At 66.1% G+C, this 25,626-nt stretch overlaps 10 protein-coding genes across 10 annotated transcripts; 5 read left to right on the forward strand and 5 right to left on the reverse strand.

The window, feature by feature from the left end:
• Positions 1-747: 747 nt before the first annotated feature.
• MICPUN_103651 (predicted protein) lies at positions 748-3,894 on the forward strand (the record flags this gene model as incomplete). Its single annotated transcript, XM_002505342.1, has 1 exon — positions 748-3,894. One exon carries the CDS (start codon positions 748-750, stop codon positions 3,892-3,894), a length of 3,147 nt encoding a protein of 1,048 aa, XP_002505388.1.
• On the reverse strand, positions 3,877-5,043 carry MICPUN_63382 (hypothetical protein; the record flags this gene model as incomplete). The annotated part of the gene is made up of 1 exon (XM_002505597.1): positions 3,877-5,043. The coding sequence occupies one exon, from the start codon at positions 5,041-5,043 to the stop codon at positions 4,159-4,161; it is 885 nt and encodes a 294-aa protein (XP_002505643.1). The 3' UTR covers positions 3,877-4,158.
• A 344-nt stretch (positions 5,044-5,387) lies between these two features.
• On the reverse strand, positions 5,388-6,952 carry MICPUN_63383 (ANK protein; the record flags this gene model as incomplete). The annotated part of the gene is made up of 1 exon (XM_002505598.1): positions 5,388-6,952. One exon carries the CDS (start codon positions 6,950-6,952, stop codon positions 5,624-5,626), a length of 1,329 nt encoding a protein of 442 aa, XP_002505644.1. The 3' UTR covers positions 5,388-5,623.
• Positions 6,953-7,353: 401 nt separating this feature from the next.
• MICPUN_63384 (predicted protein) lies at positions 7,354-8,330 on the forward strand (the record flags this gene model as incomplete). Its single annotated transcript, XM_002505343.1, has 1 exon — positions 7,354-8,330. Exon 1 carries the CDS (start codon positions 7,437-7,439, stop codon positions 8,328-8,330), a length of 894 nt encoding a protein of 297 aa, XP_002505389.1. The 5' UTR covers positions 7,354-7,436.
• Positions 8,331-8,492: 162 nt separating this feature from the next.
• MICPUN_63385 (ubiquitin-like protein) lies at positions 8,493-8,840 on the reverse strand (the record flags this gene model as incomplete). The annotated part of the gene is made up of 1 exon (XM_002505599.1): positions 8,493-8,840. One exon carries the CDS (start codon positions 8,838-8,840, stop codon positions 8,493-8,495), a length of 348 nt encoding a protein of 115 aa, XP_002505645.1.
• A 614-nt stretch (positions 8,841-9,454) lies between these two features.
• Positions 9,455-10,582, reverse strand: MICPUN_63386 (hypothetical protein; the record flags this gene model as incomplete). The annotated part of the gene is made up of 2 exons (XM_002505600.1): positions 9,455-9,980; positions 10,200-10,582. The coding sequence occupies 2 exons, from the start codon at positions 10,580-10,582 to the stop codon at positions 9,455-9,457; spliced, it is 909 nt and encodes a 302-aa protein (XP_002505646.1).
• An 88-nt stretch (positions 10,583-10,670) lies between these two features.
• MICPUN_63387 (major facilitator superfamily) lies at positions 10,671-12,431 on the forward strand (the record flags this gene model as incomplete). The annotated part of the gene is made up of 1 exon (XM_002505344.1): positions 10,671-12,431. One exon carries the CDS (start codon positions 10,671-10,673, stop codon positions 12,429-12,431), a length of 1,761 nt encoding a protein of 586 aa, XP_002505390.1.
• Positions 12,432-12,762: 331 nt separating this feature from the next.
• On the forward strand, positions 12,763-15,729 carry MICPUN_63388 (mRNA splicing protein; the record flags this gene model as incomplete). The annotated part of the gene is made up of 2 exons (XM_002505345.1): positions 12,763-12,900; positions 13,028-15,729. The coding sequence occupies 2 exons, from the start codon at positions 12,763-12,765 to the stop codon at positions 15,680-15,682; spliced, it is 2,793 nt and encodes a 930-aa protein (XP_002505391.1). The 3' UTR covers positions 15,683-15,729.
• A 151-nt stretch (positions 15,730-15,880) lies between these two features.
• On the forward strand, positions 15,881-23,937 carry MICPUN_63389 (laminin-type egf-like protein; the record flags this gene model as incomplete). Its single annotated transcript, XM_002505346.1, has 4 exons — positions 15,881-21,554; positions 21,622-22,430; positions 22,493-23,760; positions 23,792-23,937. The coding sequence occupies 4 exons, from the start codon at positions 15,881-15,883 to the stop codon at positions 23,811-23,813; spliced, it is 7,773 nt and encodes a 2,590-aa protein (XP_002505392.1). The 3' UTR covers positions 23,814-23,937.
• On the reverse strand, positions 23,892-25,348 carry MICPUN_54581 (predicted protein; the record flags this gene model as incomplete). Its single annotated transcript, XM_002505601.1, has 1 exon — positions 23,892-25,348. One exon carries the CDS (start codon positions 25,346-25,348, stop codon positions 23,939-23,941), a length of 1,410 nt encoding a protein of 469 aa, XP_002505647.1. The 3' UTR covers positions 23,892-23,938.
• Between the last annotated feature and the right edge of the window lie 278 nt (positions 25,349-25,626).

Raw genomic sequence — 25,626 nt, forward strand, 5'->3', positions numbered from 1 at the left:
GTGGAGCTCATGCGGTCGCCCTCGAGCACCTCGCCGAGATCCTCGCGCTTGCTCACCTTGCCGTCCACGGGCTCGCAGAACGGCAGGTCGTAGTACTGGTACGTCTGCGGATCGGGGGTTCAGGGATCGGAGGTGAGCAATCTGGGGCGGTCGAATCAGACAGCGTCGCGTTCGCCGTTGTTGCCAAAACGATCGAGCCGATGAATGCCGACTGCGACCGCGGGTCCGGCGATCGGGCGCGACGCACCTCGCTGGGGTTGTGGAAGGGCCCGACTTTGTTCGCATACAGCGGCACGGTCTCCCTGAGCTTGTACGTGTGGTCGTACGCGCTCAGCAGGCGTCGCGCGGCCTCGCCGCTGAGCCTGATCTCCGGCTTGGTGGTGCCAGCCGCGGAGGTGACGCTCGCGGTGACCGGGGAGATTACGCCGAACACGAGCAGCGCGAGCGCGAGCGCCGCGCGCCGCGAGCGCGATCGGAGTGCCATCTTCGGGCGCACGCCGGTGATCCTCGACCCCTCGGAGGACGCGCGCGCGTGTCGGGAGGACCGTGAGACGCGCGACGTGCCCTGCTAAGTGCCATCGCCGGGCGGGGCGGTGAAGTGCCATCTCGTCGCACGTGAGCTGCGCGAGAGCCCCAAACTGAAGCGCGCCGCGCGCTGCGGTCACGGAGAACTCACTTTGAAGAGAAACGGCTTTCTCTCGGACCATCCGTTGCTGGGCGCGCGCACCGGAGCTCGCGACGCTGCTCATGACGGGCGGGCCGCGCGCGTTCCGACGCCCCGCGCCGCGCACCGGGTCGCCGCCGGCGCGAATCGGCGGGACCGACCCGACGGACGACGCGAATCTCGGCGCCGACGCGCTCATCGCCAAGGGCGAAGCGGCGGTGCGGCTCGGTCGGTACGAGCAAGCCAACGAGGCGTTCGCCGCGGCACGCGCCATCACCGCCGCGGAGAAGACGCGCGGGTCGCCACCGTCGTTCGCCGGGCTCGGCGACGCCCCTCACGACGCGCTGGAGGCGAAGGCGGCGGAGTGCGATGCGGCGTCGGAGGCGAAGGCGGCGGAGTGCGATGCGGCGGCGACGGGGGAGGCGGAGACGCAAAAGCGGATCAAGGACGCGACGATAGCGGACCTTCGAGCGGAACTGCGCCTGGCGGAGGAGGCCGCGGAGGCTCAGCGGCGTCGGGCGGAGGACGCCGGCGGTAAACTCCGCATCGCCGAGTCCGAGACGGCGGCCGCGACGCTCGCGAGGTCGTCGCTCGAGGTTGAAAACGCCGAGCTGAACGCGAGGGTCGAAACGCTTCGCGCGGAGACGGAAACGCTTCGCGCGGAGATGGAAAGTCTCCGGGCGGAGATGGGCGCGACGATCGCGGCGCACGCGGCGCGCGCGGCGGCGGCCGAGACGGCGGAGACGGTCGCGCGAGAGGCGCTCGCGGCGGAGGTTGCGAAAAGAAAAAAAGAAGTCGCGCACGCGATCGACGGACGAACGAACGCCGAAACCGCCATGGCCGCCGCGGAAAAACTCGCGGCCGACGCGACGTACCGCGCCGCGAACGTCGACGAGATCGTCGCTTCCATTCGCGAGGAGTGCGAGGTTTTAGTCGCCGAGCGCGAGGCTGAGTGCGAGGTTCGGATGCGGCGCGCGACGTCCGAACTGGAAAGAGCGTCGGCGGAGGTGGCGAGGCTGACGGCGAACGCAGAGGCTTTCGAAGCGGCGCGAGCGGACGCCGTCGCGGACGCCAAAGACGCGCGCACGAGCCTCGCGAACGTGCACGCCGAATTCGAAGCGTTTAAACGTCGCGAGGAGGAGGCGAATCGTCGCGCCGAGGAGGCGAATCATCGCGCCGAGGCGGCTGAAGTCGCGGCGAGCGAAATCGCGGCTGCGGCGCGCGCTGCGAGGGAGGCAGCCGCGTCCGAGGCGCGCGCGCGCGGCGAGCGCGAGGCGGAGTTATTGGCGGAGTTGTCCGCGGTTCGGCGGTCGGTCGACGCGGCGCGGACAAAGGCGACGGAGGCTGTCGCGAGGGCGACGCGAGACCTCGGCAAACGACGCGAGCTCTTCTCGGAAACCCAGTCACCGGACGGTCCAGACGCGTTCCAAAAGTCTCTAGACTCCATCCGGGCGGGTACGACGTCGGCGAACGCGGCGGCCAAAACGGCGTGCGACGCCCTGGAGGCGGCGCTGGACGGTGGGTACGGCCGCGCGAGGGTGTGCGTCGCCGAGAGCCGCGGGAACGACGATCCCGGTGACTCACCCCCCGGTGACTCACCCCCCGGTGACTCACCGCCGAGCGTTCTCGTCGCGGGCGCGGAAGCGTCCGCGTTCGTCGCCCCGAACGATCGGCTGCCCGCGTCGTCGCTCGCGCACCTCTGCGTCCTCGCGGTACGCGCCGAGAACAACTCCCTTTCTACCGGGCGTCCCTCGCGTGTCGGGTCAAATACCGACGATCCCGGCCCCGAGGAGGTTCGTTTCCTGCGGGGCGTCACCGCGCTTCGCGGCGCCGGAAACGCCGACGAGGTAAACACCGACTGGAAACGACTGGAAACGACTGGAAACCGGCATGGAACCGACCCACCGTTCGCCGCCGCGCAGGGCGCGGGCGTCGCCATCGCCCTGCGCGGGACGTCGAGCGGCGTTGTTAGGGTATTATGCGTCGACACGCGGACGCGGGATTCGCCGCTGAGCGTCGCCGACCTCGCCGCCGCGCACGAGACGGCGACGCGGCTCGCGGCGATTTACGCCGCCGACGCCGAGCGCGTCAGGGCGTGGACCCGAGCCGTGATTCGCGCGCGGTGGTCCGAGCTGGACAACGGAGATGATGAGGGCGAAGACGATAAGGAGAACGCCCGTACTCTCGCGACTACTCGCGGCGATTACCGATTCGACACGCCCGCGGGGGCGGCGCGGGTCCTGTTCGAGCGCGCCGCGCACAAGCGGACGCTCGAGTCGTTGTTCCGCGAAGGGGGGGTTACCGGACACGACCACCTTCTGCGCCACCTGAGCTCGCTCGGTGCCCCGGACGGAGTGCGTGGTTTGCCACCCGTATTGGCCGCGCCCGTGACACTCTCCGCGTGGGCGGCGTGCGCGTGCGTCGGCACGGCGGAGTCGCAACCGCCGCCGTTTACGCGCGTCGACGCCGCCGCGTTCACCGCTCACGCCGACGCCGCCGCCGCGACGGACGCGTGCCTCGCCGAGAGGAGGAGGGAAGACGCGAGGGTGGCGGGTTTAGCGGCGCTCGGGATCGAAACGGGGCGTTTGGTCACGACGGACCCGCCCGTGTCGTCGGACGGGGCTACGCCGGATGGGGCGGCCACGGAGGCGCGGCTCAGGGCGACCGGCGAGGCGGCGGCGAGGCGCGCGAGCGTCCTGTGGACCGAAGGAGGCGTTCGTGACTGCGTCGCCGCTTTGCTGGGAACCGACGATCGTAGAACTCGCGGTTCCTCGTCCGCGGCGGACGTCGACCGCTCCGACGCAACGCCGACGGCGACGACGGACTCGCCGATGTCGGCGACGAAGATCCGAGCGCTCACCGCGGATCGCGACCTCCGCGACGCCGTACGCGCGCTCCTCGCGGCGGCGCCGATGCTCCGCCCCACCCTCGACGGCGATCGCGAGTGGCGCGAGATGGGCGGGTTCGATTGCGCGCGCGCTTTCGGCTCAGCCGAGACGGACGCGTGCGCGCGGCTGTGGGCGTGGGCGGCGACGACCGCGTGCGCGTGGCGCGCGTGGCGTCGGGTCCGTGCGATGCGCATGGACGAGGGGGCGGTGCTCGCGATACTGGACGGGATGGAAATGGCCGATACGGCGGCGGCGCGCGTTGGGGTGACGTCGGAGGAAGACGGAGGGATCATGATGATCGGCGATGGACACGACGGTGGCGACGGTGGCGAGGTTGACTGATTTTTATTTCAAGCGCCGACGAACACGACAAACCGTCGACGCTCCTCGCGATCGTATGAGGTCAATACATCACTCGGTGGCGACGCGCGCGGCGGCCGGAAATCCCCTCGGCGCTCGGCTGCGCGTCCCGCGACACCGCAACGTTCTTTTATCCCGATGCATTATATACGTTAAGGTCTTTTTTTTTGCCCGGCTCGAGTCGTTCTCGGGACTTGTCTTGATGTCATCCAACCGTCGTGAGCGACGGTGGATTAGGCGAGTCGCTTACTTGCGCTTGGCGCGGGTGGCAGACTTGGCGGGCTTGGCGTTGCCCTTGAGCTTGTCGCTGAAACCCGCGACGGCGCAGGAGAGGAAAGCGATGGCCATGGCGGCCTTGTTCTCGGTGTCCTTGGCGGGGATGGACACGGCTTTCTCGCCGGGGGTGTGCATCTGCCAGAGCTGGACGAGGACGGTGAGCGCGCGCATCTTGGCGAACTCCATCTTCTCGGCGTTGGAGGCGGTCTGCATGATGGCGAGGATCTGAAGCGTCACCTGGGCCCACATGGTCACGGTCCAAGCCATCATGCCGTAGAGACCGGCCTCGGCGCGGCACGGGCCCTTGCAGTTGTAGTTGGCTCCGGGAAAGTCAGTCCAGATGAACTGCATGATGTAGAAGAAGAAGAGGGTGAACTGGACGAGAAGGCCCGCGTGGGTGAGGTCGGACATGGAGGGAACCTTGATGACGTTCTTGACCGCCTTCATGTTGCCGTTGAGGTTGTAGAGGCCGACCATCGTGAAGACGGTGGTGATGGCGCCGCCCTGGAGGAACTCGTTGTGGACGGTTTCGCCGCCCCAGGCCTTGGAGCCCTGCGCGGCGAAGACGCCGACGCGCATGAAGCAGCCGAAGACGTTGACGAGGATGGTGCGGAGGGCGGTCTGCTCGCCGGTCTTGAACGCGACGAAAAGGCAGTCGAGGCCGCACACGATGGCGCCGATACCGGCCCACTGAGCGGCGGACCAGCCGACGGGGCCGGATTTCTTGCCCTGAAACTTCGAGCCGGCGTCCTCCAGGCCGAGGGTCTCACCCATGAAGGAGGCGCCGTAGAAGATGTAGCAGATGCCGTAGACCACGAGGGTCTTCTGCGCGAAGGACTTGTTATCGAGAACCATGGTGGTTTCTGCGCGAAGGAGGAGGGGAGGCGGGAGCGCGGTGAGTCGGTTGCCGCCAATTACGGAAAAGCGCGATGGAGAATCCTTGTCATCGTAATTTTTGAATGCGAGTCGCGGCGCATTGAGCCGCGCCGCGCCGCGTGCGCGCCGTAAAACCCGTCGGGAAAACCCGTATTCGACAATGTCGAGTCTACAGACGAGATTCTCACCTGATGCGATGCGTATCGTCGTGTGAGCGACGGCGCGTTGTGACGATCAGCCGCGCGCATTCTACCGTTAGCAGGGTACAAAAAGCCTGAGTCATCAGTCCCCTGGCGCAATTTCGGCTGCGCGTTTTGAATTTTGGCGGCAGTTTTTTTTCTCCGAACCCTCAACGCCCAGTCTAATTTTCCCCAATCGCCCGGCTCAAGTTCAATCAAACGGTCGCTCTCTCGCCACCCCCCTTCTCCCGCCACGTAGGAAAAGGCCCTTCGACCCAAAAAAAAGCTGGGGCGGAACAGTTTTGTTTTTCGCCTCTCGCGCTTTGTACACAGTCAAGATGATGATGAGTCGCACTATGTGTCATATGTGTCATCACGCATCACTCCGACCCGCCGCCGAGCTCGCCCGCCCCCCCTCGCTCCTTCTTGACCCGGATCGGGTGCCTCTCCTCCTCCCCCGCGCCCGACTCCTCACCCGGCGGGTGCGGCCCCGCGAGCTTCCGACGAAGCAGAACCATCGCCTTGTCGAACCGTCGCCTGTCGAGGATCTTAAGGCCGTGCCTCTCCACCATGAGCGTCAGCTGCGCGTCGGTGATGTCCAGGAGGTCCCGCTCGAACGCCACGCCGAGGACGCGAAAGTGCGCGCAGTAATCGTCCAGTCTGTGCGCGTGGAGGAACGATTCGAACTTGTCCCCCATCGCGAGCGGCTCGCCTGGTCGCTCGGCGCACTGCGCCATGGCTCGAAACAGCCTGTTGACCTGTATGGGCGTCAAGGACGAGCCCTTGTCCCTTCGCACGTCGTCCCTCTCGATCATCTCGATGTCCTCCTTCTCCTTGGCGCCCAACCGCGCGAACTCCTTCCACTGCTCCGCGAGTCCCGCGGCCATGAGCCATCGGCGCAGACCCGTCGTCATGTCCTTCGCCACCTCCAGCACCTCAACCGTCTCCCTGCACCGCAGCTTCTGCCACTCGGACGTCCCGTTCGCCAGGCCGTTGTGCGCGAGCTCCAGCGGGGTGAGACCGTTCTTGTTGAGCGCCTCGATGTCGGCGCACGCGGCGACGAGCGCCTCCACGACCTGTCCCGTCTGACCCCCGTACACCGCCGCGGGCGTCGTCTCCAACGCGCATCGATGCAGCGCGGTGTTGCCGTCGTCGTCGGTGGCGGTGACGTCCGCGCCGGCTTGAAGGAGCTTGACGACGGCCGAGGCGTGGCCGAACCGCGACGCGATGAGGAGGGCGGTGACGCGGGAGCCGTTGACGTCCGCGCCCGCCTTGAGGAGGGCGTCGACGAGGCCGCAGTGGCCTTGTCTGGACGCGTAGAAGAGCGCGCACGAGCCGAACTGGTCGGTGGCGTGCACGTTGGCGCCGGACTTGAGGAGGGCGTCGACGATGCTGCCGTGGCCGTTGAGGGAGGCGAGGATGAGGGGGGTGTCGCCGCCGTCGTTCGTGGCATTCACGTCCGCGCCCGCGCGAATCAGCGAGTTGGTCACCAGCGGGCGCCCGTTCTGCGCGCTGAGGTGCAGCGCCCTCGAGTGATCTTCGCGCGTGGTGCCGTCGACGTCCACGACGCCCTCGGCGATGAGCCGGTCGACCTCGATGAGCCTACCCGCGCCCGCGGCCTCGATGAGCTGGTCCTCGAGGGTGTGCTCCTCCTGCTCGTCCTCCTCCTCCTCCTCGTCGAGCGTCTCCTCGTAGTCGCTGCCGCTCATGGTGACCGTGCGTCCGGGGTGCCGAGGCGCGTGCGCCAATCGGTGCGAAGCGGCAACCCTCTTTTTTGCGCTTCGACGCGTTCCCGAGCGGTGTTCGCGCGGGTTCGAAAGGGTTTTCGGCGCGCGAGCCGCGGGGAGATGACGCGCGGATGCGTGTACCGGTGTCCTCGACGCGAAACGGTCGCGTCTCGCGGCGGCGCGCGCTGTTCTGGCGCGGGGGGCGCTCGGCACCCTCTCCTATCCTCTTCACAAAGATGAATAATGTATGACCGGGGTTCGAAACCAGCAAAAAGTTGCCTATATTTCTTCGATACCAGCGACTGACGGAGCGCCGCGCGCCGCTCGAGGAACCGAACGCAACGATCTCGCTTCCCCCCCGGTCGTCCTCGCCAGACGTGCGGCGCGCCCTCGTTTGTGACGCACGATAGGCCGTCCACCCCGACGAAAGCCGCGAGGCGGTAAGAAGAAGGAGGAGCCGTCGTCGATGGCGGTCCCGGATCCGGACGAGGCGGACGAGGCTGTCGTCGAGCTCGGCTCCGACTCGGACGACGGCGTCGCGGGGGGCACCGAGGGAGATGACGACGACGAGAACGAGAACGTCGCCGGGACGGACGACGACGTGCCGCCTCCCGACGGCGAAAACTACTTCGGGAGGGCCGCGAAAGAGGGCGCCGCGCCCGAGGGCGCCAACCCCTTCGCCATGCCCGCGCCCGCCGCGGACGACGACTGGGCTCGCGAGATCGCGGAGGCCAAGCGGATGGTCGAGGAGCAGCGCGTCAAGCGCGAGCGCGAGGAGGCCATCGAGCGGCAGAAGGAGATCGAGGCCGCGGAGGCGAAGGGGAAGGTGTACGAGGAGCGGCGGAAGGCGGGCGACTCGCCGTTGCCCTCCGCGGGCGGCGGCGGAGCCGGCGGCGGCGCCGCGAGGCGAGAAAGGAAGATCGTCAGGGCGAAGAGGCCGACCGGCGGCGGCGGAGGGTCCGCGCCGACGCCGGGAGGAGTCGGCGGCGGCGGCGGCGGCGGCGGCGGCGGCGAGGGCGGGGGCGGCGCGAGCCCGTTCGCCGGGTTCAGCTTCGCGCCCCCGTCTTCCACCGCCCCGACGACCGGGAGCCCCTTCTCCGGTTTTTCTCTCCTCTCCGCGCCGGATGCGGGGAAAGACGCGACGCCCGAAGCGGCGGGCGGCGGCGGGATCCTCAGCCGACTCAGCGGCGCGCCAAAGCCCTTCATCGAGCCCGAGCCCGAGCCCGAGGTTGAGCCCGAGGAGGAGAGGGTCGAGGCGGCGGCGAAGCCGGCGGCGGCGTTTCAAAGCGAGTTTCAAAGGGAGGCTCCGACGCCGGACCTTCCCGTTCGCACGGCTCTCGCGGTCGAGCTAGACCTGTGAGGTGACCCGCCGCGCGTCGTTCGCGCGATGCACGGCTTCGTCGTCGTCGTCGTCGCGCGTCTTTCGTTACTTCGCCACTGTTACTACATCGGGAGCCAGTCCCGCTTTCACGCGTCTAAAAAACTCTAACCTTTTTTGGCAGCGGATCTCGTCGGCTCCTCGTCACGCCGCGGGCTCGGACGCGCCGGGTTCCTCGATGCGCACCTCCTCCCACTCCTCCGTCGGCTCCGTCCCCTCCGGCGAACCCTCCGGCGGCTCCACCTTGTTCAGCAGCACGAGCGCGATGCACATGTCGTTCTCCACCTTGAGCTCCTGCAGCTGCCTGGCGTCCTCCAGGGCGGAGTGCCAACCCGGGCCGACGAGTAACTTCTGGCGCGACGGGGGATAACCCCCGGGGCAGTCGTCGCCGTCGGTGGCGAGCTGGATCTTAGCCTTGAGCTCGAGCACCGTCTCCGTGGGCTCGACGTGCAGGAACATCGTCGTCCTCGCCCGCTTCACGCGCACGTACATCGTCTGCGGGGGCCCGAGAGGTTGGGGGGAAAGTCAGATTTGGTTCAGAACACCGGTCGACGCGTCACCGCCCAGAGGAAACGCGCGGCGGGGTTCGGGTCGACGTTCGAGGCTCGGCTGAGGGTTGAGAGGAGCGTACCATGGTTGACGATCCTTCAGCCGCGCCCCCGCGTGACCTCGTGCACGCACTTGTGCCCCTTCGTGTGTGACCCGCGGACCCTTTGATGATGACCGTGGGCGAGAGAAAAGAGCCTCAGCGCGCTGAGCGCTGAGCAGCGAGCCTCACGCGAAAAATGGAGCGTTGCTGAGTCATGATTTTCCGAGTTGCCATTCCGGTGTACCTCTTATGGCATTCCAGTGACCCAAAATGCCAAAATGCGAAATATCATCCAGTCTGCGAATGCTGTTTGTGTCCGTTTGTCACCCCCAAGAAATGCAGACAACCGATTTTCGAGCAGTCGAGACGGGATTGCGAGAAGTCCGCGAGTCCATCGGTTTTTTTGGAACGGAGAAACACTTGATGAGTGGAGAGCGAGGCAGTCGACGCCTTGGTGACCAACTTCTTGTTGGCATTAAAAAATGTAAAAAATGGACACCTCTGGCACATCAGGTACCTAGTCGAAGGCGAGAGTTTTACCGGAGTCAATCCTCGTGAGGCCCTTCTTGTGGAGCTGCTCCACGAGCGCGACGGCGTCGAGCTTCCCCTTGTCGCCTTGCATCCTGCGAAAGTACTCGGATCCCCCCCGGGCGCTGTTGTCCCTGGATGAGCACCCGACGCCGAGGATCATGCCGTGCCGCGACACGAGGTCGATCGCGGGGGTGCCCGGAGTGGAGGCCCCCGAGGCCTCGGAGCTTAGATTCTCCACGAGCCTGGCGAAACTCGGCGACCGCTGCATGGCGGGCTGCTCGACGTCTGCGTAGCTCATCGAGGTCGCCTTCGGCCGCGGGTCGCCCGCCTTGGCGGAGGAGTCGCGAAGGGCGTCGACGAACTCCTCCCAGACGCATCTAATGTCGTCGATGTCGAGGAACTCCCCGTCGGGATCGTCGCAGAACATGCGGGTCAGCGTCTGGTGGTGCACGCGGACGAGCTCGAATCCTTTCCACTTGCGCTCGTCGGCGGAGTCCTCCGTGTACTTTGCCCTGCGGGTTCACGTGGGTGCGGGGGCGATGAAACCGGTTCGGTCAGCGCGAGCGACGACGCCGATCGGTCGTGGGCGTCGTGTGCACAAATCGGGTCGCGTCGGAGACAGCGCGGAGGGGTTCGGGGGACGACGCGCGATGCGCCTGGCCGTCCCGAAGGAATCGCGATGGAATCCTCCTTCGCGCATGCGGCGCAACGCGAGACGGCGGGAGACGCACCACAGCTCCGCCAGCTTCCTCCGCGTCGGCGACCTCCTGTACATGTGCAGCACGAGGTCGATGACCGCGATGCCGCGACCCATATCTACTCCCATCGTTGCCGCGTTCTCCGTGACTCGAGCGACTGATCGGCGCAGGCAAGGTAGAACGCGAGTCGAACACCCGCGACGCTCCACGAGCTTGGGCCGAATTTTCGGACCATTTTCATTTGATCGACAAACCATGACGGTCTGTGATTGGCCTAAATCCAAGATCGCGCAATCCCGGAGAGACACTTCACTGTCTGACGGCAGTTTGAGCGAGCGAGGAAGCAGAGGCCCAGATTGCACCCAGAATGATCCAGTTGTGAAAAGACCCCTTTCGTCAAAACGGTTGCACCGCATTAGACGTCATCTCAGCCGCATCTGCGCCACTCCCAGTCGCGCGAGCGCACGGTCGTACACTTCTCGACAGCGAAACCGCGAAAAAAACATGTCTTCTAACCTTAAAAACGAAAAGGCCGCCGCCGAGGCCAAGGATATCGAGGTCAACGTCGACGCGGTCGGCGTGGAGAACCCGCTCAGCACCGGCAAGTTCGTCGATCGCGCATTCCAGCTCAACTACTGGGATCCCGAGGACGACATCTTCTACGCCAAAGAGGGCGAGGCGATCGCCAATCGCAACCTGATCTGCTCCATTCCCAACCTCTTCCTCGGTTTCGCAATCTGGCTCATGTGGTCCGCCACCGTCGTGGTCATTCAGGAGGCGTACGACGCGACCAAGGCGGCGTGTGTGGCCGCCGGCGACGCGGCGGTGGATTGCCCCACCTACCACTTCAGCGGCTGGATCAAGCCCGGGGACAACTACAAGGCCATCCTCTACACCATCCCCGCCATCGCCGGTCTCGCCGGCGGTGTCATGCGCTGCGTCAACACCTTCATGATCCCCATCTCCGGCGGTCGCGTCACCGTCGCGTGCACCACCGTGGCTCTCCTCATCCCGTGCGTCTGGGCCGCCGGCATCCTCAAGAGCAAGGACGCGTCCTTCACCCAGCTCGTCATCTGCGCGGCGCTCACCGGCGTCGGCGGCGGAGCCTTCTCCTCTTCCATGAACAACATCTCGCTGTTCTTCCCCAAGCGCAAGCAGGGCCTCGCGCTCGGTCTCAACGCCGGCTTCGGCAACCTCGGCGTCCCCATGTCTCAGCTCCTCATCGGCCCCATCTGCAGCTACGCGGCGTTCGGCGGTTCCGCCGCGGGTGCGGGTACCTGGGGAGGCAACGCCGGCGCCTTCTACGCCGTCCTCTGCGCCATCGCCATCTCCATGGCCGCTTGCGGCATGTCCAACATGCCCGCGACGACCCACGAGCTCGTCAGCGTGGCCAACTGCGTGTTCAAGTGGCTCTGGCTTCACGCCATCGGCATGCTCGCCACGGGCGTCGCCACGGGCGTCCTCATCGCCACCTCCGTCTCCGTCACCTCCGCGTTCGACGCGCCCAGCGACTCTATCGGCCGCGTCATCATGCTCGTCATCATCGCCGTCGTCGTCGTGCACGCGCTCATCTGGTACTGCGTCCCCCCTCAGGTCAAGACCAAGGTCGTCGACCAGTCCGTCATCTTCAGCAACAAGCACAACTACGTCATGACGTACCTCTACATCATGACCTTCGGCTCCTTCATCGGGTTCTCCGGCGCGTTCCCCAAGCTCCTCAAGGACCTCTTCGGCTACCTTCCCGACGGCAGCGTCAACCCCGACGCCCCCAACGTCCTGTACTACGCCTGGATCGGACCGGCGGTCGGCTCGTTGATTCGCCCCGTCGGCGGGTACATGAGCGACAAGTTCGGCGGCGCGCTCGTGACGCAGGTGCACACCGTCATTCAGACCTTCGCGTCCGTCGCGTGCGGCATCCTCTGCTGGCAGGCGCGCGAGCGCCTGAACGACGGTAAGGAGAACCTCGACCTCTTCCCGCCCTTCGTGTTCATGTTCGTCGTGCTCTTCTATTGCACCGGCGTCGGAAACGGCTCCACCTTCCGCATGATTGCAATCATCTTCGAGAAGCACGAAGCTGCCGGCGTCCTGGGCTGGTCCTCCGCCATCGCCTCCTTCGGCGCCTACATCATCCCGGCGCTCTTCGGCGTCGCCATCAAGCAGAAGTCCCCGCAGACGGTCATGTACTTCATGGCCGCGTACTACTTCTCGTGCCTCGGCATGAACCACTGGTACTACCTCCGCAAGGGGTGCGAGAAGCCCTGCTAAAAAAAAACGGTTTCAGTGACAAAATTTCCAACTGTCATCAACTGTCTCAACACAACTCAACAGTCCTCGTTTTAGGACGTTTTAGTGCTCTGCCTTCCTTTCACCAGCCGGTTCGCCACGCCAAACTTCAAAGTCAGTTTTTCGTGAGTCTTCCAGCGGCATCGCGTAGCCGCGCGCTTGCGAGGTCGAAGTTCAGCTTCGGTCGGAACACCGGCGCGTGTAGCGAAACTCTCCTCACAGACGTCCGCGGGGCGCATCCGTTTCCGGTCCAGCCCGTTAGCCGGCGTCGCAGAGTAATCCCGAGGCGGAGTAATCGCGCGAGCGTGTCGCCATGGCGGGTCGAGGCTACGCGCCCCCGACGAACTTCGGCGAGGCCCCGAAGGGGTACGTCCCGGGCATCGGGCGCGGCGCCGCGGGCTTCATGACCCGCTCCGACCTCGGCGGAGCCGTCGCTCCGGCCCCAGGACAGGTGCGCGATCCCCCTCAACCCCTCAACCCCCGGGGCGGCACCCCCCGACGAACCCTAGACCCTCGTCCGCAGATCCCCGATCGCGTCGCCTGACTCTCGAATCACCCCAATCGCGCCCGTCACGCAGACCGGACTCGGCGAGGGCGCGGGCTCTAGGTCCGCGCTCGCCAAGTTTCAACGCGAGAACGCCGAGAAGCAGGCGGAGGCGGCCGCCGCGGGCGGCGGGGGCGACGCCGACGAAGACAAAGATTTCGACAAGTTCGAGGGCGCAGACGGCGGTCTCTTCGCCAACGCCGAGTACGACGAGGACGACGAGGAAGCCGACCGGATCTACGCCGAGATCGACGCGCACATGGACTCGCGCCGACGGGCCCAACGCGAGGCGCGGTTGAAGGAGGAGCTCGAGAAGTACCGGCGGGATAATCCCAAAATCACCGAGCAATTTCGCGACTTGAAGCGAAAGCTGGGCGACGTATCGTACGAGGAGTGGGACGCGATACCCGACATCGGCGATTACACGATAAAGAAGAAGAAGGACTTCGCGCAGTTCGCGCCCGCGCCGGACACGCTGCTGCAGAGGGCGCTGGACGAGAAAGGGGTGAGCACCCAGGAGGTTGACGACGGCGCGCTGACCGATCTCAACGCCGTCGGCGAGGGCCGCGGCACCGTGCTCGGCCTGAAGCTGGACAAGCTGTCGGATTCGGTGTCGGGGCAGACGGTGGTGGATCCGAAGGGGTACCTCACCGACTTAAAGTCCATCAAGATCTCGTCCGAGGCGGAGATCTCCGACATCAAGAAAGCTAGGCTGCTCTTGAAGTCGGTCATCTCGACCAACCCGAAGCACGCGCCCGGGTGGATCGCCGCCGCGAGGTTGGAGGAACTCGCGGGAAAGCTCCAGGCGGCGAGGAGCTTCATCCAGAAAGGGTGCGACGCGTGTCCCAAGTCCGAGGACGTGTGGATCGAGGCTGCGAGACTCAACACGCCGGAGAACGCCAAGGCGATTCTCGCTCGCGGCGTCGTGTCGTTGCCCAACTCGGTCAAGATTTGGATGCAAGCCGCCAAGCTCGAGGCGGAGGACGACCGCAAGCGACGCGTGCTCAGGCGCGCGTTGGAGAACATTCCCAACAGCGTCAAGCTGTGGAAGGCGGTGGTGGACCTGTCGCGGGAGGACGACGCGCGCGTGTTGCTGTCGCGAGCGGTGGAGTGCTGCCCGCAACACGTCGACCTCTGGCTCGCGCTCGCCAGGCTCGAAACCTACGAACAGGCCCGAAAGGTTCTGAACAAGGCTCGCGAGACGTTGCCCACCGAACCCGCCATCTGGATCACCGCGGCGAAGCTGGAGGAGGCCAACGGCAACGGCGCGATGGTGGGCAAGATCGTCGAGCGCGCGGTTAAATCCCTCGGGAATCACGGAGTATCCGTCGACCGCGAGTACTGGCTCAAAGAGGCGGAAGCCGCGGAGAAGAACGACCCACCCGCTCTCGCCGTGTGCCGCGAGATCGTCCGCGTCACCGTCGGCGCGGGCGTCGAGGAGGAGGACATGAAGCGCACGTGGAAGGCGGACGCGGCGGAGTGCGAAAAGCGCGGGTCCACGCACACCGCTCGAGCCATCTTGGCGCACGCGTGCGGCGTTTTTCCCGCAAAGAAAGGTTTGTGGGTGCTCGCGGCCAAGCTCGAAAAATCCGTCGGGGACAGCGCCGCGATGGACGCTCTGCTGAAACGCGCGGTGGTGCACTGCCCGCGGGCGGAAGTTTTGTGGCTCATGGCGGCCAAGGAGCGGTGGTTGTGCGGCGACGTTCCGGGCGCGAGGGACGTACTGGAGGAGGCTTTCGTGGTAAACCCGGATTCCGAGGACATCTGGCTCGCCGCGTTCAAGCTCGAGTTTGAGAACCGGGAGCCCGAGCGCGCGCGGGTTTTACTGGCGAAGATTCGGGAAAAGGAAGGAGGCGCGAGCGAACGGGTGTGGATGAAGTCGGCGATCGTGGAGCGCGAGGTTGGCGACGTCGCGGAGGAGCGGAGGATGCTGGCGGGGGGTCTCGAAAAGTTCCCCACGGCTTGGAAGATGTGGCTCATGCTCGGGCAGCTGGAGGAGGCGCAAGGGGACGTCGACGCGGCGCGGACGGCGTACACGAAAGGGTGTCGGCGGTGCCACGACGCGATCCCCCTGTGGACCGCGGCGGCGACGTTGGAGCAGCGAAGCGGCTTTTCGGCAAAGGCTCGCGCGATTCTCGAGCAGGCGAGGACCCGTAACCCCAAAAACGAGTGGCTGTGGCTCGCGGCGACGCGCCAGGAGCGCGCCGCGGATCCCTCCGGGGTGGATCCGGAGGCGATCAAGGCGGCGGATGCCCTGCTGTCGAAGGGTCTGCAGGAGTGCCCCGCGAGCGGGGCGCTGTGGGCCGAGGCGGTCAAGATGGCGCCGCGGCCGCAGCGCAAGGCGAAATCAGTCGACGCGCTGAAGCGATGCGACAACGACCCTCGAATCATCGCGTCCATCGCGAACCTCTTCTGGCAGGATCGCAAGGTTGACAAGGCGAGGTCGTGGTTTAACCGTTCGTGCACCATCGATCCGGACATCGGCGATCACTGGGCGGCTTATTACCGCTTCGAGTTGCAGCACGGCGGCGACGCCGCGGCGGCGGCTGTGGCGAAGCGTTGCCGGGAGGCGGATCCCAAGCACGGCGAGCTGTGGCAGCGGGTTGGCAAGAATGTGAAGAACTGGCACGACGACGCGGAGACGTTGCTGAAGAAGTGCGTGGCGGAGATGGGCGCGGGGGAGGCTTAGGGTGTACCTTCGAAGGTGCTTGTAACGCGTGACCCTCGGTTGCGGCCGTTTCGCGTTTCGTGTTTTTTTCCTCTAACATCATCTGCCGTTGTTGACATTTCAAACCGCGCGGCGCCGAGCGGCTGGCGGCGTCGAGGGCCCGACAGCATGCGGCGGCGGCGTCGAGGCGGCGATGACGTTCCCGCCGGTCTCCTCGGGATGCCCCGGCTCGCTCTGGTGCTCGCGATCCTCGCGTGCGCGGTACCCCTCGCGGGTGGCGCGCGACCCCCCGAGGTTGTCCTCGACGCCTCCGCGAGCGCGACCGGCGCGACGCTGCGCGCGTCCTTCACCGAGGGCGACGCTCCGATTCGTTTGACGTCCGACGCGCTCCTCGCGGGCGTCGAGGGCGGCGCCCCGCTGACGCGCGCGCTGGTGAAGATCGCCAACCCCACGGACGCGCCCGTCGAACACCTCGGCATCGACGACGTCTACGCCGGCTGGTACGAACGACACGGCGCGCCGTTCGCGGACGCCGTCCGCGACGTCGCGCGGGAGACGAGCGGACCGGGCGTCGACCTCGCCGCCGTCGCCGCAACCGCGGCGGACCCGGCGTCGTGGATCGGGCGCGTCACCGTGACGATCCGGCCCGACGTTGGGGAGTTGGACATCACCGCGCCTCTCGTGCGCGGCGAAGAACTCCTCGACGCCATGGCCGCCCCGACCACCCACGCCATCCGCGAAGCCCTGCGTCACGTCACCTACCGCCACGGAGGCAAGCGCCCGGACACCGCGACGCGAGGCATCTCCTTCGCCGTCACCGACGCGCGCGGCGCGACGTCCGCACCCGCAGCGTTCCTCGTCGACATCGTCTCAGTCAACGACCCGCCCGTGCTCGACCTCAACGGCTTACACCGACCGGGCGTGGGGTACGCGTCCACGATGGGCGAGCACGAGCGCGTGTTGGGGGTGGCGATGGCGGACGCGGATTTACACGTGGGCGACCCCGACGGAACTCTCATCGTCCGCGGCCGCGTGGCGTACGATCCGACGGGGACGCGACACCTGAGCGGACTTTCCGAGTTTGACTTTCCAGACGGAGACGCCGAGTCGGTGACGCTGAACACGCGGGGAACGTCGGTGACCGGCGCGTGGGACAAACAAACGCGGGCGTTCGAGCTCACCGGACCGGACACCGTGGACGCGTACCGGCGCATACTCGCGTCGGCTCGGTACGTCAACCGCGGACAGCTCCGGGTGATTGACACGCAGGCGCCGCCGACGAAGGAGCTGGGGTTCACCGCGGGTGTTCGAAAGTTTACCTTCGAGGTTGAGGATGTCGACGGCGCGGTGACGCGCGCGGTGGCCGAGGTGCTCGTCAGCGAAATCGTCCGCGTCGGGGACCCGACCCGGGACGAGCTGCAGCGGACGCCCGAGGAGTGCAGCGGGGCGGGGTACAGGGACGCGGAGGACGAGTTGGGCACCGGAGATCCGGAGACTTGCGTGTGCGATCCGGGTTTCGAAGGCGACGAGTGCGAGATTCACCCGTGCGGATACCGCGGAACGCTGGTGTTTTTGGACCCCGCGACGGGGGAAAAGACGTGCGAGTGCGTGGACAAGTTCTCCGGGGACGTGTGCGACGTGGAGTGCAGCGGTAACGGTAAATACGACGAGGACAGCGGCGAGTGTGAGTGCGAAAAAGGATGGGCGGGGATACTCTGCGACGCGAAGTGCGACGGCTGCGACGGCGAGTTCGGGGTCTGTTCGCTGACGGCGTTTTCAGCCTCCACGTGGCAGCCGGACACGCAGGAGTACCTGCTGGTGGACACGGTGTGCTCGTGCGTGGACGATTACATGGGCGCCAACTGCACCATCCCTTGTCCGTGCGCCAAGGGCGGCTTCGGCAGAGGAACCTGCGCGGTGGATTTAGTAAAGCTCGAGAGCGGCGAATACCCCGACGAAACCCTCGGCGTTTGCATCTGCCAGGACGGGTACGTGGGCGCCGACTGCACGATACCGTGCCCGTCGTGTACATCGGGCCAAGGCACGTGTCGGCCCCCGGTTGGGTACGAGGATGGGGTCGGGGCGACGCTGTTGGAACTCGCGGGGACGTACGCGGGATCGACGTTAACCGCCAAAGTTTTTGAAACCACCGTCAACGGCACGTGCGCGTGCGACGCGAGCGTCGAGAACGTCTTTGGCGGTTACGGATACGCCGGCGACGACTGCTCGGTGCCGTGCCGGCCGTGCGACATGGGCGAGTGCCAGGTGGACGGAACGTGCCGGTGCTTTCCCGGATACTCCGGGTGGCGGTGCCAGGACCAGTGCAACGGCAACGGGATCATCCTCTTCCCCGAGTTCAACGAGACGTACACCGCCGCAGATTTCGATAACCTCCCGCTGGTCCCGGGCAACGCGAATTACAACTCCAGCGGCCTGTTCGACGTGTACGAGCTCTACGGCGTGTCGCAGACGCCGACGAACGACACGTCGGCGTATTGCGCGTGCGGGTACAGGCGAAACGCCGACACCGACGCGGTGGAGCCGATACCGTTGAACGAGCTGCCGTTCAACGCCGAAAACGGTCAGGGATACACCGGCCCGTTCTGCGACGTCCCGTGCGATCCGTGCCTCGCGACCAACGGCAAATGCGAGTACGACGGCGCGCGGGGCGTGTGCGACTGCTTCAAGGACGCGCCCAACGCCAAGGGGTCGGAGAGTAAGCTTTTGCCCGCGGGGACGAAGGGGTTTGGATTTGTCGGGCCGTCGTGCTTTTATCCGTGCGAGCCGTGCTTCAACGGGACGTGCTCGTCCGAGCCCGGGTCGTACGGGAAGTGCGTGTGCGCGCCGGGTTTCTCCGATCCCGCGTGTCTGATCGAGTGCGGGGACCCGGGCATGGCGTACGCGTTTCAGGAGCGGGAGGATGCCGCGTTCGGCATGACCATCGGGCAGATCTCCGCGGGGGAGGTGTACATCGGCAGCCGCGGCGTCGTTAACCTCACGGGCGCGGAACCCGGCGCGGGTTTGCAGGGCACCAGCGTGACGTGCGAGTGCGACTACATGTGGACCGGTCCCACGTGTTCGCACCCGTGCCCGTACCCGTACGACGAGGCGCACGGTGAGTTTATTTTCATTTTCGTATGGGCAATTAGTATGACGTGGTTTTTTTTAACAGGGATATGCGTCGTGAAAGACCCGGCGGATTCCGACTACGGCAAGCCGTGGACCGCCGAGGTTGTGTGCGAAGACGGCTGGACGGGTTTGCCGGAGGAGTCGCTTCAGCTCGTGTCCAGCGCGCCGAGCCGCGGTCGCAACTGCTCGATGCCGTGCTTCGACTGCGTCCACGGCGCGTGTCAGGACGACGGCAGCTGCCTCTGCGACTACGGGTACATATGGCAGGGGCCCCTGGCGGCGACTTCAGACGTGGGAGAGAGGGAACCCATCAGCCCGTTTCCGGAGCTGCTGTACGGACCGTTTTACCAGGAGAGGTACCACACGTGCGCGGCGAAGCATCCGTGCAACATGAACGGCGAGCTGTTCAACGCGACGTGCGGCCCAAACGGCGGGAACGGTTTCGTCGATAACTTGACCGCCTGGACGGTTTTGGACGCCGACGGTAACGGCGGGTACGGATGCACCGGCGTCATCGTCAACGGAACGCAGTGCGTCGACGAAAACACCGGGGCTCCCGCGCCCAACCTGTTCTCGATGGCGTACGCGGTGTGGGACACGTTCGTGAGTAACTTTGTTCGCACGGACCAGTCGAAGCGGCTCTTCGACCAGTGGGGACAGGTGCAGGGGGGATACTGCGACGTCGACGACGTCGACCTCGTCGAGGGCCAACCGTTCCACGGGGGGTACTGCGTTTGCGATTCCATACGCAACGCGCGATTCGAACACCCGAGCGCCAAGGGTTTCGAGAGCAAGGGATACGACTACTACTTCCAGGGCTGGGCCGGGGATCGATGCGAGATTCCGTGCGCCCCCTGCAGCGAGAACGGCTTGTGCAACGCGCAGACTGGCGAGTGCGATTGCTTCGAGGGTTGGGCGGGGTTCCGGTGCCTCACGCCGTGCGAGCCGTGCGACCACGGCACGTGCCAGTACGACGGAACCTGTCTGTGCGACGGCACGCGGCGGCTTCAGGAGGGCACTTACGCCCTGCGCCTGACCCGCGACCCTTTTTACGTCGAACGCGGCGAGCACGTGTACGAGGTTCAGGGCGAGAAGAGGTCTCGTTACGTGCACCCGGTGTACATGCACACGTACGACTTGGAGGATTATGTCTGGGAGCTGGAGTACGAGTGCCCGAACCGCGCCGAGTGCCGCGATAGAACGCCGGATACGCACCTGCCGACGCGACCCAACGAGACGTACTTCCGGTACACCACCCCCAACATCATCGAGGTTCTCAAGGTTAACGACGAGCTCAAGGAGCTCCAGGCGTATCGAGACTCCCTCGTCACGGACGTGGAGGGCGTTCCGGGGTCCATGGAAGACGACGAAGTCTGCGAGTACACCGACGTGACCAACGTCGTGGAAAAGGGCAAGTGCTTGGAGAAGATGCGCGATAAGCTGTTCGGCCGGACGACGCGGGGGTGCGGCACGGAGTGGGACTCGATCCGCCCGTGGGACTGCGACGACGTCGTCAAGTCGCACTTTGTCCGCGAACGCAACCTCGAGCTCGGCAAGGTTGAGGTGATGTCGATGAAATCGGTGCAGTCCACCGAGGCTGAGAACGTGTGGTTCGCGAACAACGTCAACGAGCGACAGCGTCTGATAAACACGATGACGCGCGGCAGGTTCAACGCCTCGACGGGCGCGTTCGAGACGATTCGAGACCCGGACTACCACATGATCTGGATCGTGCATCAGCTCATCCACGGCGTCACCTCCGGGGATGGGTACACCGGCTGGCAGTGTTCGGTGAAGTGCGAGGAGTGCGACCCGGACCACGGGACGTGTCAGTACGACGGGACGTGCGAGTGCGCCGAAGGCTGGTACGGCCCGTCGTGCAACAGGCGGTGCGACTGTTACAGACACGTCGCCGTGAAAAACGCGTTGGAGTTGAGGGACCAGACGGAGGATGTCATGCTCGAGGCGGTTGAGTCGCACTCGGGTTTTCCCATTCAGCCGCACGGGACGTGCCAGCGGGATGGATCGTGCCGTTGCTACGCGGACCCCGACGGCACGCAGTGGACGGGCCGCGACTGCTTCACGAGGTGCAAGCCGTGCTCGCACGGGCGCTGCCGGAGCGACGGCGAGTGCGAGTGCGAGTTGGGGTGGACCGGGGAGTCGTGCGATACCCCTCGATTCGTCCAGTGCTTCCCGTGCGATTTCGAGCACGGGATGTGCCTGTCTGACGGGACGTGCAAGTGCCTGAGGGGGTACACCGGGTACGACTGCTCGCTCAAGTGCTCCCCGTGCGTGCACGGGGACTGTCAGATGGACGGACAGTGCTACTGCCGACCGGGTTGGACGCTGCCCGACTGCTCCAAGAAGATTTGGGACGGCGGCGTCATCCGATCGGATTTTTCGCTGAGCGCCGAGGGATGGCGCGTGCACAACAACTCGTGCCCCGGGACGTTCGAGTACGTCGAGGGCGCGGAGATGGACCACGGCACGGAGGGCGCGGCGACGATCCGCGGACGGTGCCTCGGCGACGGCGACGGCGACGGCGATTCCGGCCTCGAATGGGACGGCGCCTCGGGATTCCTCTACCTCACCGACAGGCTCCCGAGGGACGGTCCTGGCGAGATTGCGTACTTTCGCGCCCCCGCCAAGTTCCTCGGCGATAAACTCGACGACGCGTACAACGCCACGCTGGCGTACGAGCTGTACCTCGCGGGCGGCGGGGATCCGTTTCGAAACGCCGCGGCGACGCCGACGACGCCGCACGGTGAGTTTATTTTAATATTTGCACGCGCGACTCGACTGACTGACTGACGCGGTTTTTTGTTTTACAGAACCCGGAAGCGACGCGGAACAATCGCCGGATGTCATCCTCGTCGGGGGCAAACCCCGGCACAAGGTGGAGCTGCCCCCGTGGGACATCTGGGACAAACACTCGGTGTACGAGTGGTCCAGAGAAAACTTCCCGGAGCTCCCGCTGAACGTTCGTTGGAGTAAAGACCGGCTGGTGCGAACCGTGGAGGCGTACCTCGACACGCCGCAAGTCGTCCTCGGCATCCGAGCTCTCCGAGTGCCGCACTACCCCCCCGAGACGTGCGTCGCCGAGCACTGCTCCGTCAACTTCAACTTCGACCTGATCGAAACCGCGGGATGGTTCAACATGCACACGATCCCGCAGGGATTCGGGTGGTCGGACGTCGATCCCGGCGATGGCGACGAGCGCGGCGATCGCGAAGCTCGCGACTTCGTGTATCAAACCGACGGGACCGAATACGTCGGGAAAAAGGCTGGCGCGCCGTACGACCCGTTCGCCGGCGTGACTCGCGAGCAGTTCAGCACCGGAGGGTCCACCGGAGTCCCAACCCCGGATCCGAGGGCGACGGTCGGCACGAGGGGCGACGGCGGCGAGCCGACGTTCATCTGGGAACGGGGCGACGGCGCCTCCGTGCCGAACAGGGGCAACCCCGACCTGGCGACGGTGCTTCAGTCCGTCGCCGACGCCGGCGGGGACCCGACGTCGACGCGCGCGGTCCTGGCCGCCATAGCGGATCCGTTCAAGCCCGGGTACGACTGGCAAAAGCCCGGGGCGCAGGGAGCGTACCCTCCGGGACGATACCCCGGCGGCGGCGGGTTCGCCGGCACGGTGAGTTTATTTTCATTTTCGTATGGTTGGGCAATTAGACTGACGTGGTTTTTTTTAAACAGTGGAGCAACTCGGAGAATCACCCCAGCTCCAACGACGGCGGGTGGAGGTCCGCGCGCCGAGGCGACGAGCGCAGGCGTTGGGACGTCCTCCCAGAGGTGTACGAGGCCGTGGCACGGAACAGGGCGAGCCGGGTGGGGCTGCCCGCGAGCTTCAGCGACATGGCGTGGTGCCTGTCGTCGCTCACCGAGGTTTTGATCCGGGCGGATTACTACGGGGACGATTTGTACCGGAAATCAGCCGAGCGCTTCGCGGCTACGAACGCGATGGGACCCGGCGAGACGGTCCGTCTGGACCACGTGATGATCGCGAAGAAGGACCCGTACGTGGATCCGGAGCACTGGCTCGCGTTGGAGTTTGCGGCTTTCATGCGTTGGATCGATCGCTACAGTCGCGACTACTCCGTCAAGTACCTCTCCGACTACTTCGCCGACTACAACGAAACTTTGAGGCTGTCCATCTGCAGCGGCAACGGCGCGTACAAGGACGGCGACCCCGCGCTGGGGTGCGTCTGCTACGAGAACTGGCTCGGGGAGGCTTGCGAGCTCGCGTGCCCCGCGTGCGTCAACGGCGTCTGCGCCCCGGGCCCCGTCGCGGCGGACGGCAACGCGACGGCTGTGTGCGAATGCGACGAGGGCTGGGCCGGGACCCTCTGCGACGTCGAGTGTCCCCCGTGCGATTACACCCGATCGAAATGTTCCACGGACGAGGCGGGCCAACCTTCGTGCGTGTGCGACGCCGGGTACGGCGGCGCGTACTGCCAGCTCGACTGCCCGCCGTGCGACTACGAAGTTTCGAGCTGCGGATCCGCCACCTACATCGGCGAATTTCCCGGGACGGCGGCGACGTGCGCTTGCGACGATCCGACCCAACGGACGGGCATCCTGTGCGAGCTGGTGTGCCCGCAGCCCAACTGCGGCAACGGCGCGTGCGCGCACGCGCTCGAGGGGAGGTCCTATGACGACACCACGGTGCAGCAGCGCGCGGGGGATAACGCCTTTTGCCGGTGCGACTCCGGCTGGGTCGGCCCGTTTTGCGACGATCCGTGCCCCGGCGGGTTAAACCACCCGACGATCCCGGGGCCGGAGCCGTGTCTCGGCAGGGGTGAGTGCGCCCTCGGGTCGTCGGGCACCGCGGTGTGCAACTGCGTGACTGGGTACATCGGGCAATCGTGCGATCAGGCCATCGGCGTGTGCGGCGACGGGTTGGTCAATCCCGGGGAGGAGTGCGACGACGGAAACGCCGATAACCTGGACGGGTGCGACAACGGGTGCCGAATCGAGGCCAACTTCAGGTGCGAGAGCGTGCCGAGGAGCGACGTGAAACAAGTGGACGGGGTCGCGCCGTCGCTGATATCGCAGTGCACGTGTCCGGGGATCCTCTCCCCGGTGCTGGGCTGCCTGGTTGCCTAAAATTTAATTATTCATTTAGTTTCTAGTCATGATCGATCACGCGGGAGAGTTCGCGGCGTCGTCCCCGACCCGCCCCGACCCGCGATGCCCCACCCGCGCCACCGCGTCCCCGCGCACCTCGCGAGCCTCCATCTTCGCGCACCTCGCCGCCGCCCGCTGGTACCGCACGTTGACCCTCGCGAGTTCTTTCCGCAACTCGGCGACGGTACCCGCGAGCTCCGCCGAGTCGACTTTAGCCTCGACGAGCGCGGTGACGTGCGCCTCGAGCGCGCGCCTCAACTCGAACCGCTCGTCCTCCACCTCGCCGAGCGCGTTCGTCAGCTCCGCGATCCTCGCGTTGGCTCGCGTGATCCTCTCCTTGTCCACGTCGTCGTTGGGAGCCGAAGCCGATTGCGATTTATAATTCGCCAATTGAATCTCGTGCGCCGCGAGTCGGGATTGAAGCGCATCCTCCCTCGCAATCGCGGCGCTCAAATCGCGTCTCGACCCCTCCAAATCCGCGCTCACCGCCTCGAGCTCGTCGCGGAGGACCCTCGCCTCGGTTCCCGCCTGAACCACGGCGCTCGCCAGCGCGTCGTCGCGCGAATCCCGCAGCGTCTTCGCCTCCGTGGCCAACACTCTATTTTTCGAGTCGGCGTCGGCGAGCGCCTTTTCCAGCCGTCGCTGTTCTCGCGTGAAAGTCGAGCGCTCGGACTCGCGAGCCTGGTCCGCGACGGCGGCCGCCTCCGCGCGCCAGCGCGCGACGTCCCGCGCGAGGCGCTCGTTTTCGATCCTCAGCGAAGCGCACTCGGTTCGCAGCGAAGCCGTCTCGGCGTCGGCGGCTAAAGGTTTGTGAGGGCTTCGAAGGTGCAATTGGCGCCGGGACGGCGTCGAACGTGAACCGTACGCGACGTCCCGGTCCACCGCGGGCGGAGACCCGAAAGGGGCGAAGACGTCGACGCCGGTTTCCTCGCGAACCCGCCGACGCGTCGCGAGCTCCTCCGCCTCCAGCCTGGCGGATTCCACCGTGCTCGGGTGCGGCTTTGGGTCCAAGACGCCCCCTCCGAATTCGTCGCCTCCCGCTGCTCCGGGGGAGCGGCGCGTGGCGCTCGGAGGCGTGGAGAGGACCGAACGCGTCGAGGAACGAGGGCTCGCGCGAGGCGGCGTGCGTTTCGGACTCGTAACGCTCGTGCGACCCGGCGGCACCCAACTCGTCCTTCTGGGTTCGGGAGTCTTCTCCGGAACGGAATTCTCGCGCCGTTTAAGCTCTTCCGTGTGCGTCTCGTCGCGTCGCCGAAGGAGCCCCGCCGCGTCTTTCGCAGCCTTTTCCGAGACTCGCAGCGCCCGTCTCCACTCCCACGCCTTGGCCTCGGCTTTGCTCCGCTCGCGCTGCGCCTCGCTCGCTTCGCCCCTGAGCTTGGCGACGAGCGCGCGGAGCTCCGCCAGCTCGGCGTCTTTTTTGTCCATCTCTTCGCGCGCCTTGGCGGACGCCTCCTCCGCGGCGCGCCTCGCCTCCGCCTCGCGACGTTTGCGCACGCGCTCGCCCGCGAGTGCGGCCGCCTGGAGCGAGTCGGAGCTCGGAAGCGACTGATGCACCGAACGCAGCCGCCGCGATGAGACCCGACGAGAAGAAGAAGGAGAAGGAGAAGGAGAAGAGAGAGGAGGTTGGCCGCGGTCGGAAACGAGCGCTTCTCCTTCTCTCGCGGGGGATTCCGGAGGCGACGTCGCCGCGGAGGCTGCGAGCG

This window comes from Micromonas commoda, chromosome 13 (genome assembly GCF_000090985.2).
Source record: "Micromonas commoda chromosome 13, complete sequence".
Lineage (NCBI taxonomy): Eukaryota > Viridiplantae > Chlorophyta > Mamiellophyceae > Mamiellales > Mamiellaceae > Micromonas > Micromonas commoda.